The sequence below is a fragment of the Chaetodon auriga genome, chromosome 9 (assembly GCF_051107435.1).
Source record: "Chaetodon auriga isolate fChaAug3 chromosome 9, fChaAug3.hap1, whole genome shotgun sequence".
Lineage (NCBI taxonomy): Eukaryota > Metazoa > Chordata > Actinopteri > Chaetodontiformes > Chaetodontidae > Chaetodon > Chaetodon auriga.
Window position 1 is genome coordinate 18,282,852 of NC_135082.1, and position 15,313 is coordinate 18,298,164.

The 15,313-nt window shown below is 44.1% G+C and overlaps 1 protein-coding gene across 1 annotated transcript; it reads left to right on the forward strand.

Annotated features, from left to right (window-relative positions):
- The first annotated feature begins 2,494 nt into the window (after positions 1-2,494).
- On the forward strand, positions 2,495-5,696 carry LOC143325825 (P2Y purinoceptor 4). The gene is made up of 2 exons (XM_076739163.1): positions 2,495-2,749; positions 3,757-5,696. The coding sequence occupies exon 2, from the start codon at positions 3,808-3,810 to the stop codon at positions 4,900-4,902; it is 1,095 nt and encodes a 364-aa protein (XP_076595278.1). The 5' UTR covers positions 2,495-2,749; positions 3,757-3,807; the 3' UTR covers positions 4,903-5,696.
- The last annotated feature ends 9,617 nt before the right edge of the window (positions 5,697-15,313 follow it).

Here is a 15,313-nt window from a genome sequence, read left to right on the forward strand (position 1 = left end):
ACCTGTTGCTGAATAGCTGAATAGTGCTGGTGGATCGGTCTGAGCCACTTTGTTTGTTTTTCATTTATAGAAGCAGGGCTGTTTACGAAAAACTGATTTTTTTACAGCGCACACACAGAGCAGACTGCAATCAGACCTTGAGGAGATGGAATTCAGTGAATGTCGACGTGAATGAATCACCTGACCTTTAATGCATATATGGTACTTTTGTGTAAAAGCAACCTAAGTCACTTCCGAGAGTAGAGCTTGTAAAACCAGAGACAGAACCATATCCATTTTACAAAATCAATGTCATTCATGGTGCAATTCTTTGCCACCGTACTTGGTAAATCAACAACAAGAAGATGACACTTCCCTTTAAAGCTGAGAGTAAGCTGCTCTTAAATATGATTACATCAGTTATGTTTTGTGAATACAGGATGACTGAAATGATGCAACAAACAAACGCGAGAGAGTTGTATTTGTCAGCTCAGTTAAATAATAGACCACAGCAGAAGACGCGAGACAGCTGCGGATCCCATCCCAAAATAACTCGTAAATATTCCTCACAGAGTTCCTCTGTCTGTCTAGCGTTCAGTTGAGGTGCTTACTTATTAAGGCATGACTAAACACATCTCTCTGTCCTCTGGCAGCAGGTATGTGGCAGCGACCAATGAGTCACTGCTATACTTGCTGTCGTGATGTCATCACTGCGGGTGGGGGGGGGGCTGGGAATTTTGGGTAACATGCAAATCAAAGGAAAAGAGCGGCGAACATGGGATGGTTTCCTTTTAAAACTCACATGTTTAATTGAAATGGGTTTAGTTTGTGGTTGATACGTGACAGCAGCAGCATGTTTTAGCATAACGAGCTGTTTGAAAAGTGTGTGCGTATGTAGACAAGTTTAAAGATAGTAATTAGGCTGGGATATTGTTTTCCAACAAAAGGTTCAGTTACCTTGTTAAAAATTCTTAAATTTCCATATCCTCCACCCTCATTGAGAATGTTTCAAAAGTTTCATTTCACTGAAAAATCCACTCTGTGCTTGTGCTCTGGAGGCTTCACATTTCCACAGCAGCCTTTCTGAAGTCACTTAATGGAGCGCGACTGGTTTCCAAATTACTGGGATGTTGCATAAGCACACTGAACATGTAAGTACACGACTTCTAATGTCAAACTCTGCACATACATGCACATTATGCTGCACAGTGAGGTTTCAAAACAACAAGTGAAGTGCTCATAAACAAAATAGATTTTTGAGAGGAGGGGGCCTTGAAGGCAAAAGGAAGAAGTCGGTTGTTGAATGATGGAAAAATGAGTGCGAAAGTTTTGTTTGTGTGTTGACATGTTTTCCATCTGTGTGGGGCTGTGAGCCGATGCTGCTGTTTGAAGGGGCTTTCTGATGAAGAACATGCTTCGTCAGTGGCCCACTCACATTCCAGACATCTAAACCACAGGAACCCAATACAGCACACAAACACAGAACGCTCATACTGCTACCACCAAGCTGACCCCAGTGTACTGAAGACTGAACTTTATTTTGCGCACCACTGTCAGCCTCGATGTTGACTATAAAGGGGGAATTCAAACCTAATGTGTACAAACGCTTTGGCTTATTTGGGGCTTTGGGTCAATCGAACTTTAATCGTTGCTAACTTATTGAATGACGGCCTCATTTCACCTCAGTTTATGGCCCATCTCTGATAACAGCTTTGCTCACTGTGCCTGCTTTTACATCTTCATGCACAGACTTTAAAGCTGCAGCCCTTATCGTGTGAATCTTGCAGAAAAGCTTGAGGTGACAAAGATGACCGAGGAGATGCAGCAAGTTAGTCCCTCACAGCTCCGCAGAGTGAATGTTGTGTTTTATAACAGCTATGCTACTGTACAGCTGTGCAAATATGACCCTGTGCAGCATTTCAGTATTGATTGCCATTGAGTGTTGTCATGGGAGTGAGCTTCTATTCCAAAGACGCAGAATAATGATGGAAGAAGTCTAGTAATTAAAATATCACGACGTAGTTCTGCATTCAAACCTTTACTCTAGTATGAGCAGCAAAGAGTTCTGTAATATCAAAAGTAAAAGTACTCATAATCAACCAGTGTTAGAGAGCTGCTGCTTGGTGTGTTAGTGAGGGTGTTAACGTGGAAGCTTTAATGATGTGCGCTGGCTCTGATTGCTTATTTACGCAGAGTATTGCATTAGTATCATGAGCTCATCATACATTAGACAATAAAAAATATTTATGGGAATTACATTTGGCTCTGGAATGATGTGGAAGGAAACAGAGACACAAAAAGACATCATCTGTGCGCCATCTTTACTAAAATGTGGATGTACTTCTTCTTGAGCTGCCGCTAGAAGGAGAAAATCCAGAGTAAAACTTAATGTGGATGAATGTTTGTGTGAAGGTGAGCTCTGGCAGCAGTTTCACGTGCTTCACAGACTTACAAGCGGCTTACAGTGAAGGCTTTTTTTGGGCGGAAGTTTTGTCCACTCAGCAGAGTGACTTCCCATTTCAGCCCTGTGTTCTCTCCATGTGCCGTGCGCTCAGAGCGGAGTGTCCCTGCTGCGGTGCCATGGACTCCAGCGCTTCTTCCAGCGAAAACTAACTTCTCGGCGCGTGTTTCATGTGTCAGGGCCGAAGAGGACGACGGGCTGAGAAGAGCAGCTGCTGCACGCCGGCTGACAGGAGGGTGACACTGGTGGGAGTCTCTGTTTACTGGGATCAGCGGCGTGAGACCAGCGCGTCTTCAGGATCCCGCTGGGGTGAGTGACCGCGATGTCACAAATGCTGCATTCTCACTCATACATGTGTATTTTGTGCGTGTGTTTGTGTGTAAACGACACAGATCGACCAGGGTTAACGTTGTTTAACATGCGTGGAAGCTCATTTAGAGACCAGATGCGGTCAAACAGTTTATCTTTTGAACACTAAACTATTAACCGGCAGTGGTACAAAGTAACAAGTGCATTTCCTCAAGTACTGCGCTCAAGTACAATTTTTGAGGTACTTTTCATGAGTATTTCTATTTGATGCTACTTCATCCTTCTCCTCCACTACAACTATTCGAAATATTATACTTTTTACTCCACTTTATTTGATGCCTCTCCTAACTGAAAACGTTTCAGCTTAATAAAAGGCTGATAAATATAATCAATAAATACATGATGGTGTATTATTATGGATAAAGATAAGACTTCGTTGATCATTGGTGACGTTCATAAGCTACGCAGCACTTTACCAAGAAGAAGCCCCGCCTTTACCAGCTGCAATAAGAAATGTGCATATGAATACATCAATAATTATAATTCAATGATGTAACAGACGTCTTTTTCTGAAATAGGGCATTCTGCATGATAAATACTTTTACTTTTTGTACATTAAGTAAATTTTAGTGTGAATACTTAAGTAAAGATTTCGATGCAGGACTTTTAGTTGTAATAGAGTATTTGTACACTGTGGTGTTGTTACTTTTACTTAAGCTATAGATCGTAGTGCTGCTTTGACTATATGTCTTTCTGAGACATATACTGTACATGTATTTATAAATATACCGTGTATAGACTTGACATTACTACTCACTTTTACTTTAGTAATGATCTGAAAACAGACAACAAACATAAAATGGACTCCTAAATAAAATAACCGAAGCCTTACAACTAAAGATTACTTTCATTTTCCATTAGTCTGCCAGTTATTTCATTGATTTATCATTTGTTCCATATAATGTCAGAAAATAGATAAATAAGGTAGACGTCTTCTTCCTTTGAAGGTTCGGTCATCTGCTGGCTTTAGAGCGCCTCACTGAGTGCTGCACATCATTATGGAAACGCTCATCAGCAGCCCTGGCACGCTCAACCAGTCGATGCTGTTCATCTCAGTCTTCAACTCTAGCTGCCGCTTTGATGAGGAGTTCAAGTACATCCTGCTGCCCGTGTCCTACGGTCTGGTGTTTGTGTTTGGCTTCATACTCAATGCTACAGCTTTGTGGCTGTTCCTCAAGATGCGCCCGTGGAACCCCAGCACGGTGTACATGTTCCACCTCGCCCTGTCCGACTTCCTGTATGTCCTGTCCCTGCCCACCCTCATCTACTACTACGCCAACCGCAGCCACTGGCCCTTCGGAGTGGCTGCCTGCAAAATAGTGCGCTTCCTCTTCTACGCCAACCTCTACTGCAGCATCCTCCTTCTCACCTGCATCAGCGTGCACCGCTATCTGGGCATCTGCCACCCCATCAAGGCGCTGACCCTGGTGAAACCCCGCCACGCCCACCTGGTGTGTGGCATGGTGTGGTGTGTGGTGACTGTGTGCCTGGTGCCCAACCTCATCTTCGTCACCACCTCCAGGAGGGACAATGACACCCTGTGCCATGACACGACCAACCAGGAGAACTTTGAGGAGTATGTGGACTACAGCTCTGTTGTCATGGTGCTCCTGTTTGGCGTCCCCTTCCTGGTCATTGTGGTGTGTTACTGCTTGATGGCGCGGGCCCTGTGCCGGCCCAGACGAGGATTGTCTTCCAGCCGGCAGGGCGCCGCTTCACGTCAGAAGTCCATCAAGCTCATCATCGTGGTGTTGGTGGTGTTTGCTGTGAGCTTCGTCCCGTTTCACATCACGCGGACCCTCTACTACACCTCCCGTGTGTTGAATCTTAACTGCGACTTCCTCAACATTGTCAACTTTACTTACAAGATCACCAGGCCGTTGGCGAGCGTCAACAGCTGCATCGACCCAATTCTGTATTTCCTGGCTGGAGATCACTATCGGTCCAAACTTATATCTGTTCTCCCGGGAAAAAGGGAAACGACAAGCGGCCGAACGCCTGAGCAGGCACAAACTCAGCCGAACAATAACCAGGGCATCTCTCTGGTTTATAAGAACTCGGCCCTAAAAGCCGGTGGAGAGAGTGAAAGGTAGAGGAAAATCTGAAGCATTAAACAAGTATTAAAGGATTCTGCTGCAGGCGAACTAACATTTCAAAGCTAACATGCAGAAGCACCTGTTTGGGCTTTCCTATTTTGCACTAAGAGATTTATTTACCTACAGTACATGCTTTCACTCCATCAAATCTCTGTAATGCCTGTGTTAATGCCAAAGAGAGATTATTGCACGAAACTCAGCTTATAGCAGACAATAGTAAGTATGCTGTAAGCTGTTCTTCTTTCTGAGGAAGTGATGTCTATGCAGACGAAACATTGTGTTATGGGAACAGAAAATGAGACCTTTTGACATCAGTGGTCACAGTTGCATTAAAGTAAATCGGAGTATTCAGTCAGTGAATTGTTGTCATCTTAAGTGAGGGGATGATCAAAAGTTCATATCAGGCCAAAGTTGATAGTATGGTGTTGCCTCAGAAATGAGCGAGTTATGAGGCAACCCTTCCTGTTTTATCAACAGTGTCTGCCTGTTACCCAGAAACTGCGGCTCTAGCCAGCGCAGCTCCTGATTCCAGCTGTTTTTGTCCTTCAGCGCTCACAGCTGTCAGCGGAGAGAAGCACAGAGGCTGATCTGGACCAGACGTATCTTTTCAAACCGCCCACGCCTCATTAGTGGGATCGGGGATTTTCCTTTATACTCGTTTACCTTCGGGATTGATACATGGAATTTAAAGGCCTTTTTGTTTCAGCACTGAACCTTGATGGTTTTGCAGGATGTGATTGCAGAGTTGGAAAGTTTGATGTAATGCTACAGAGCATTTGTGCCTCCACCCTTTTTTTGAGGTGGTTGTACACTGTTTACTACATGTATTCATACAGCTGTCTGTCACGGGGCGTTCACATATTAAGTATGAGCACTATGCATTAGAGATGCACTCTTATTGATACTGATATCCATCCAATACTGACTCAAATGGCTGACTCCAGTATCGTGACCATGGTCTGCTCTGATATTGGATACCATTGTTCTAATAAATAACATGCAGTGCTTTTATATCTACGTATTTATTTGGTACATTTTGTTGCACATAAAAGAATAACCCCAGTCTCTTCCCTACAGTGAGTCACACAGCTTAATGATTAAGCAGAGCTACTCCGTGGGAGCCGATACCCAAAGCCCAGGTATCGGTATCAGGATTGAAATGTGTCATCAAGTGTTACAGCATGATTTTAATGTCTGCTGTATGTCACGTATAATGAGCAATGACACTGTCCTGCCTGGTCAGTGTGAAATTACATCTTTAAGCTCCAACTTCTTTGTCAACTTGCACTCATGAAATGCAAAGTCATCTGTGAATTTAGAGGAAACTTTTCAACTTCTGCAAACTGTACAACTCATATTCATTGACAAACTAAACTAATTCGCTGTGACCTGAATAGAAACACTACAGATGATGTTTGGGGACTGAAAGCCAAGTATGTGACTCAAACACCAAGAAAATGTTTTTTGTTGGACGTCCACCATCAGTCGTGCAGAGTGAGAGGGCCCTGTGAAAGCTGTAGGATGTGAGGGACAAACAGAAACACCACTCAGGGTGGTGAAAAGGCTGCTGTCATCCCCATGTACCTTTCAGCACCAAGAAAACCATGCAGCCTCCTTTTGGTTAAGGGTGCTGGATAAATAAACACGATATCAATAATAAAACAGTTTTATGTGTGAATGTGATAAGGAGCAATGCATATACTCCAAAATGTAAGATTAATGCCTTGAATATTGAATTTCCCCACACAGTGAGTCACTTAAAGTTAAAAAACCTGCAGTATTTCCACAATGTGGCACCTAATGTACATTTTATATTCCGAGCAGCTACGAACTGACTGAAATATTTTTATGGTGACACTGTTACATAATAATAATAATGATAATAATATTAATAATAATGCACTTAATTTGTATAGAACCTTTCATACAAGAAATGCAGCTCAAAGTGCTTTACAACAAAGAAATCACATGCACCAAGTGCTTCGCATAAAAAAGACATAGAATTAACATAAAAACAGGGACAGAAAATTAATGTCAAATAAGAGGGAGACGATTTGACACGTGATGAATTGATAATTAGGCTTAATCTAATGAAGATTGTGTTTGCCAAGAAGACGCTGCAGCTCTGTGCACCTCTCCAGCAGCTGACCTCATTGTGGCACATTTCACTCAGTGGTGATGGAGCTCATTCGCTCCTGCAGTGTCAGCTCAGGAGCGCCGCCCTGTGGTCAGGTTTTGTCAGGAAGTTGTGCTCAACAGGAGGTCAGAGATGCTTGAAAGAAACGCGGACTTTTTGGCGTCTTTTGGCCCTCGGCGCTGTCTCACGGGCAAAAAAGGAGGCCCGAGGAAGGAGCGGACATACGCTCCAGACTCATGGTAAGACGGTCAGGAAAAACGCTCTGTCCTCATGTGACTGTAAAATGTTTCACATGTCCCTGTAAGATCTGCTTGTAAACCACTCCAGTGGAAGCAAAGACACGAAAAAAAACACATCTGTTTTGAAGCAGTGTTGCACAGAAAACAGGTTTTGGTCAAGTCGAGTGTGTGTGATAATGTCTGCTTGTAGAGCAGGTGTCCGTGCAGCGCAGGCCAAGGTGAAAATGGAGGACAGGCCTTAAAATAACAGAGCAAAACCATGTTTATTGTTCCTCACACTAAAGTTCATGTGATCAACTCGGCGCACAGAGATGATGAATAATCACTGCGGGCAAAATTCAGTCTTTATAGGGATGAGTCTCTCTCACTTTAATGCGTTGATCACAGAAAAGTTTGCAGTGAAATTCTCCTTGAAGGATAAACCCGGATGGAAACGAGCAGAGCTGAGCTAAAGGACACCTTTTAATGATTTGCTCATGTTTTGTGTCACTCTGAATGACGAGCCACGTGCAGCAATCCCTGAGTCCTGGAGACCCTCCTCTCAGCTCAGGTGAGTGACCATTGAGCAGAAAGGACTTCTTCTGCTGAGGAGGTGCAGTTTGCTTTCTGTATGGCTGCTGTCACATGTGAGAAATAGTCTCAGTCATTGCTTCATTTTATTGCTTTGTTTGCACTCCAGAGGTCAGATTTCACTGAGTCTAAATCCAAGTTTCTTGTGATTATCATGTAAGATGTTCCACCTGTGCATTCTGATTAGACATTAATTTATAAAACTGATTGTCCTCTTGAAATTGTTCATAAGCTATCAAATATTGATACTTAAGCAGCAGCCTACAGAGTAACTGAACTTTATCATTTTAAATGGACAGATTTTAGGCTCTTTTGTGGATATGCACGAGGAGTTTTAAGAAAAGTGGATAACTAATATTTATTGGCTGTTGGGACATGAGAGGGCATTTCCCTTCGGTAGGTTTAATATTTCACCCCCACGCCTGTAAGACAGAGCCACGGGTATTTTCACCCTTTTAATAAACTGATTTGTATTGATGTATATTTGTTTTAATGAAGAATATGAAGCGTTGAATTACTTAGAAAGAAAACGGGAAGTGACACCGAGTCCCAGTGGACATGCTTTTATTTTGAATTTTAGGATGGTGATATTTGATCACCTTTTATTGTGATAAGGCAGAAAGAATTTACAAATATATCTTAGCCAACAACTTATGGGAACCGGTATTAAAAAATAAAGTCACGTATTAGATAGACCCGTGTGTTTAAGAATAGCGGAATGTATTATATAAATATTTAACGTCAAATAATCATATCAAAAATACCAAAGGAATGCAATGTTTATGTCATGCGGTTTATTTTCTCTAAGAAACATTTCAACCAGTTACAATTGTGTCGGTAAAAAGCAAGAAACAAATAAAATAAATTTTGTCTGAATGTTGCCAAAATTGAGATAAATCGGGCTAATTGACCCACCGCTGCTGTTTAATTGACCTTATTAACTGATGGGTTTATCTGGATCTTTGTGCCTCTCGATTCTGCAGGTTTGCTTGAGTTGCACAGCTTTTTTTCTCCCCCCTTAATCGACCATCATGCAGACAACACCACTGAATAAAACACTTGATGTCCTCGGCCTGGGAGGATGTCTGCGCTCAAGGACACTGTGGACGGCGAGTGCGATCAATGATCAGATTTGCGGCATTCAGAAGACGGAAACGACTTGTTTTTCTCTTCTCCTTTCATTCTAATGGCAATAGAGGAAAATAACCTGGCTGTGGCGCCTCGGACTACTTTTAGAAGTGTGCTCAGATCAGTGCATCCATCATTATTAAATGTGTCTTATCCTCCAGCGCTGACTCCAGAACACTTTGGACGAGCTTTCCAGCAGCTTTAAGTCTCCACTTGCAGCAAAATCGGCTTATCTCCAACACTGGTTCATGTTTGCAGTTTTGTAGTGCAGGGCTGAGGCATGATGACGCTTCAGATGCCAAAAATACAAAAAATTAAATTGTAATTGGACTCCAACAATATTTTGTACTCTTTAAAAACTATTTATCAGCTTTGTTTAATCCAAGAGACTGAATACAGGTTTTCAAAGAGAGAATTTAATGATTATCATCTCACAAACCAAACAGAGGCTGAGGAAATATAATGTGGAACCAGTCCAACATAAGAAGATAAAATACATGGCTGCAAGTATAGAGGTATTTACGTTAATTAAGAGATAATATGTTAGTAAATAATAGAAAAAAAATACACTGTGTATTGATTGTGAGATACGCCCACGCCTCGGCCTGAAGTGATGCATTTGTTGAGCCTTGAACATTTTTTTCCCCCTGTGTTTTTCTCTTGTTTGGCAAATTATAAGGCAGAGACGAGGGATTTCAAGGACGCGTGGACTTCAATTTAATCGAAGAGGCTGAGAGTGGAGTGGAAGAGTGACACACAGAGGAGAGAAGTTCATTATTCTGCTGAAAAGGAAACCAATGGCTTTCACAGTCGCCATGGTAACTGGCCTTTCTTTTGCCGTCAGACCTATGATAAGGTACTTCACAGCATTAAGCACAATTATTGCAAGGTAAAAGGGGAAATATTGCTTTCCAATGCTAATAGATGTTAGATATTGATTGGCATGGCGATTCATATAGAAGTGTGCCCCAACTGTTTCACCTGCCTGACTCCCTGCAACCTGCATTGAAATCTGATGGAGGTGATGCTGCATGGGCCTTTGTGGCACTGCAGGCTTCAGCTGCTTTTGCATCTGGATATCAGAAAAAAAAAAAAAAAAAAATTTGCTCTTGACAGCAAGAAGATGCAGACAGACTCGGCAGAGAAACGTGAGTTAAATTTAGAAAATTGCACAAAAAAAACCAAGAGGTGGTGTTGATTTTTTTTGTCTGAATGGCTGCATGTTTTTTTTTTTTTTTTTTTTTTTTCTTGGTTGCAAAATGTCTCATAACATAAATACTAAACACCCGCTGCTTCCCGTCATTAGCATGTCATTCTGTTGTGGAGTGACCCCGCTCGCACCCTTCCACAATGGCGGGTCAGCCTCGGCGGCAGCGAGGTCAGCGCCGAGCACAAGTCCAGGCCATGGGGGGTGGTTGGTTGGTGGCGGCCTGCTTAGCTGGTGAGAGGATGGAGGATTAGCATAGTGGTAAGCATGGGAGCTGGTGTGTGTGTGTGTGTGTGTGTGTGTGGTGGGATAGGGTGGTGGGGGGCAAATTGTTTTAACCCCTATTACAGCAACTGCATGGCGCTTCTCTTATCTAGGCCGCTGCAGCCACTCATTAATATTCCGTACATATGGCAGTGCTTTCTGTATCATTGTCTATTAATGGGAGGGATAATCGCTCATTCAATTATCAGGCAGTCAGCAAAAGACCAACCGTGCCTGCGCACCCCTGGTTCACACAGTGGCACAGCCCAAAACAGAGGTGTGCCAGTGAGAAGGTGAGAGCGATAGCAGGGATTACAACATATTAGGTACTTTAATAAATCAGGCGGCGGGGAATAACGCGAAGCAAATAGTCATCTGTTGGCGAACAAGAAGCATGCCTGAACTTTGCAGCAACAAAGCAGACGAGGGCAGTATCTTAAACCTTCTCCCTGTTCGACTTAAAAGTCACACATGTCAGAGTCACGGCCGTGATCCATGTGACGGTTGCAGAGATGCTTTTAAACACTGAAGCGACTCCTTTGTGGCGCTGACCTGTGGCCAGAAAAGGCAGTCGATAGTTGTGTGATAGACTCTGACGGCCGTGCTGAATAAAGCTTGACCCTGATGTGTGCGGGCCACAGATCTGTGAAGTGATCAAATGTAGCGTTCATCCCTGTTGATCTGTGCTTTGAGGCCCCGGGGCCCTGCGCCGTGCGTCTCCCTGCTGACGGGGCCACGGCCTGGATATGAGGGAGTTACTGATAATAGTGTGACCTCTGGCTGTTTTGACCTGGAGAGACCTTGTTGAGTCAACACAAGCGGGCAGGGAGAGAGAGAAGGAAGGAGGGAGAGTCGGAATAAGGTTGTTTCCTTATCCAGAGTTTTCTTCAGGAGGTGGGCCAGGAGATTGGGAGTGCAGAACTGCTGCGAGAGGGGGTGTTTTGGGGGGGAGTGTGAAAAAGATAGGAGGTGAAATGTTAACAAAATCTTATAAAATCCGTAGTTTGATAAATTTTCGCATTTTGAATGAACCGAAGGCGGCTGTGGCTGTGGAGGGCCTTTGTTGGAGGTCCCATTTTCTCCGGCAGAGCAGCGCGCTCACAGGGTCAGCGAAGTTACGAAAGTAATTAAAGCTTGGTGATTCACTGCCTGCTGCAGAGAAAAGAAAGCAAGCTGTCATTCTGATTTAGAAAAATAAATTACAATTTTAATAATGGGGGAGGATGGGGGTGCGAGACCGTCTAGAGCCTCGGTGGGTTGGGGGGAGGCGGGGGTGGGCATGTTGGGTGGGAGGAGGGGTCGAGGGGGTTGCTGGCTGCCTACTTATCAATAGTTGCAATTTTTTGAAACCGCATCGGTAGTACATTGCGAGAGCACAAGTGCCCTTAAAAAAAGAAAACCCTGGAACATTAACATACTGATTTCATGCGCATGGCAAAGGGCCTGAGCCAATATCAGAGAGGACTCAGCACTCCTATTGTCTGCTGGGACTCTGGTCCCCTCTGATATGAAAATTCAATTATTTTATAACTAGATCTGGCGCTGCGTTTTGACAGTCGACAGTAGCGCCTTGCCAACTGCATCAGTGTGGGGGACCAGAGGCTCCTGATAGCGGGAGGGAGGCCTTTCAGACATTGACATGTTTTTGGGGGACAAGATTGCCTAAATGTGTTGCATTTAAGGACTGAAAGTTAATCTAATGCACCACCATTATCTCACTCAGGTAATTCCAATACCGTCCTCAATCTATGTTTACGCTCATGCACGCAGCCGCATACTCGCACAGCCATTCATTCTTGAGCACTTTGAATCTGATTCCCAGGCTTTCTGCATCCAAACAGGTAATGTATTTATTTATTTTTCCGCCGTGCATATTCTCAGGGAGCTGGAAACTATATGAAATAGAAGTAGTTTTCTAAGAGATGTCAGCAGTTTCTGGGCTGTGATTCTGTAGGAAGACACACAAGAAAACATACCCAATGTGAAATGGTGCTCAGTGTCACAAATCTCTCTTTCTTCGTCTTCTTTTTTTTCGTAAGGAACAGTTTTCCAAGTACTTTTATACTTTTGCATCATTGGGCACACATAGTGCACACATACAATAGTCATATACTGAGTCACGTGCACTTCGCTGTGAAATATGGACACCTTCCCTCCAATTTTCCACAAATATCTTTGTCTGAATAAGAAGAAAAAAAAAAAATCTCACTTCTTGTGGTTGTTTTCCTGTCATGTATCTTTTAAATTCACAATTTCCTCCATGTTAATGTTTCATTAGCACAGACACCAAAACTTTGGAGGTGCTACCCACACAGGCACATAAGCTGTCCCTATTTTCCGAGTTTAGGGGACAAATCCTTTCATTACCTCCGTGGCTCATTGTGAGTGTTCTGAGGGGGGTCTGTTAAGATTAGGGAACAGGAAGCAGCCCCCTAGTATGGCCCGCTCTACTCAGACCCCACTGTGTTGCGCTTATTAACCCAGCCTGGGAGAAGATGTACCTGCCTCCCCTCATTAGGCCGTGGTGGAGTACGCGCTCAGCCCGCAGAAGAATGGAGCATTAATTAGTATTCTCTGCAGGGGGAACTGCCATTAGCACTTAATTAGCAGTAAGAGTACTATTCAGCCGGGCGGCCAGTTAGTGTCTAACACAATATGTTCTGTGTCTTTTCCCTGTGTGTCATGGTAAAGCGCTGATGAAAGACCTTGTTGTTTGTGCATGTCTGTCGAGCAGAGTGCTGCCTCCGTATGCATCCGTATATTTTTCAAGAGTAGATATATTTACTCATTTTTCTGCCCTTTTTCTTCTCGTATGCAGCTCATCGGACCAAAAATGTCACAGCGTGTTGTCTTTTTGCTTTATTTCTGCTGTTTTTGAGCACATCTTGAAGAGAGCTGTAAACCCCCTTGAAAATGAGATGATGCATCTCAAGGAGTTTGTGCTGATATGATAAATTTGATTTGGATAAAAGCTGGGCTGAAGGCGCAGTAAAGGCCCGTGTTCCTCCTGTCTTTATCTCTATCAGATTTAACTCTGTCGGCTGCCCTCTCGCTACTGTGACCTCCACGAAGGGCAAACGCTGTATTTTCATCCGGCACAGCTCGGCCCGGGGTGGTGAAGTGGGTGATTAGGGGATTGAGGTCAACTTTGCCCATTGGTCTCAGGGAAGTTCCTTTGATCTGCTGAGTAGGCATTCTTCTCCCTTTTCTCTGTGTTCTCTGTCCAGCACCGTCACCGGCGAGGAGGACAAGGGAGGCTGTTAACCCACCTCAGTCCACTCCTCGGCCTCACTGGTCCTCACTCTCCCCCCTGCACTCCCCCCCCCCCGCCCCTCCTCCCCCACCAACATCTTTTGGAGGCTCGGGCGGATGGTGGCGGTGGTACCTTTCACTTCCCGAAATCTGAGAGGCGGAGAGCTGTCATTTGCCAATTTGGCCTGAATGGGGCGGACAGCGGATTGAATGTCGTTTTCCCACCAGGCTGCGCCATCCAGACCAGCAGGGGAGGGAGGGGCCACGCAGGGAGCCGGGTGTAATGCTAGAGTAAAATTAGAGCTTTGATGGCAGCTAATAGTGTGTGATGGGTGCCGCTGACGTGGATTTCCAGTAAAGACGCCACAGGTTTCCTCTCCCTCTCTCTCTCTCTCTCTCTCTCTCTCTCTCTCTCTCTCTCTCTCTCTCTCTCTCTCTGTGTCTTGCAGCCAAACGCTGACACACCTATAAGATTATGCTGGCCCTGCCTTCTCTCTCAGAGCTGTAATTTCTCCCTGATCAATATAATTATACATCTCCAACTCCAAGCCTGCCCGTGTCAAAGGGCCAGACCGGTCCTGTTTCTCTGTACGCCTTCTTGTCTCTCTCACACACACACAAATCGGCCTCTGAGCGAGTGAAGCAGAACAAGACTCACAGATTTTGTCCTCCACTTTACATCAGTGTACAGCACTATGGGAGGCATTAGAGCTGAAATGTTTAACTCTCATGGTGCCTCCAGGGGTCCCTGAGTCCTCTGTCACAGCTGAAAAGACACAATACATGTTGCGTTATCAGCTTGATGTTTCATGACATTTCCTAATTTTAGCAGAATTGCTCATAAACCTGATTTTGAACACTTTGATTGACTTTTACATATACAGCACTGGGGTAAGTGGGAACACTTAGCAAGCAAAGCCAAGGTCATCAAAACTGGTCAGTTGACAGAAAACTAATCAAGAACAATTTTAGTGATTAATGAAAAATTAGAGTATTTTACCAAATACAACCAGAGCATTTGCAGCTTTCTTCAGCTGCATGTGGTTTTGAACTGACTCCCTGTGGGTATTTTAACTGTTGAACAGGCAAAATAAGCAGCAGGAAGACAAAACCCAGCGTGCAGTGGCCATTTGTTGCCTTTGTCGCATCAGCTGCAGTGCTGCTAGGTTTACTGCAACAGCAGATTAATCAAGAGGCAAGAAAAAAAAAGCACTTGTGTGAGTTCTAAGGAGATTTTTGTGTTGAGCCTCAGAATGTGAGGTCGCCAAGTACACTTTCAGTCGCTTTGAGTAACAGTATTGCGATATGTTACTAAATGAGTGGATGGATTTGTTTTGTGCTGGATGGGAAGGGTCCCAGGTATTGCAGCTGTTTCCTTCAGGGGGTTTTTAAAATGCACATTAATCTCTCAGGCCCTCCCTCCCACCCTGCTGCCCACTAAGAGGCACGAGGATACACGAAACACAACACTGGGACCCGCCTCAGGGCTCCAGGCACACACACACACACACACACACACACACACACACACACACACACACACACACACACACACACACTACATTAGATGTTTTGATAGCTTCCAAGGCACGAGCGACACTGTGATGCTCT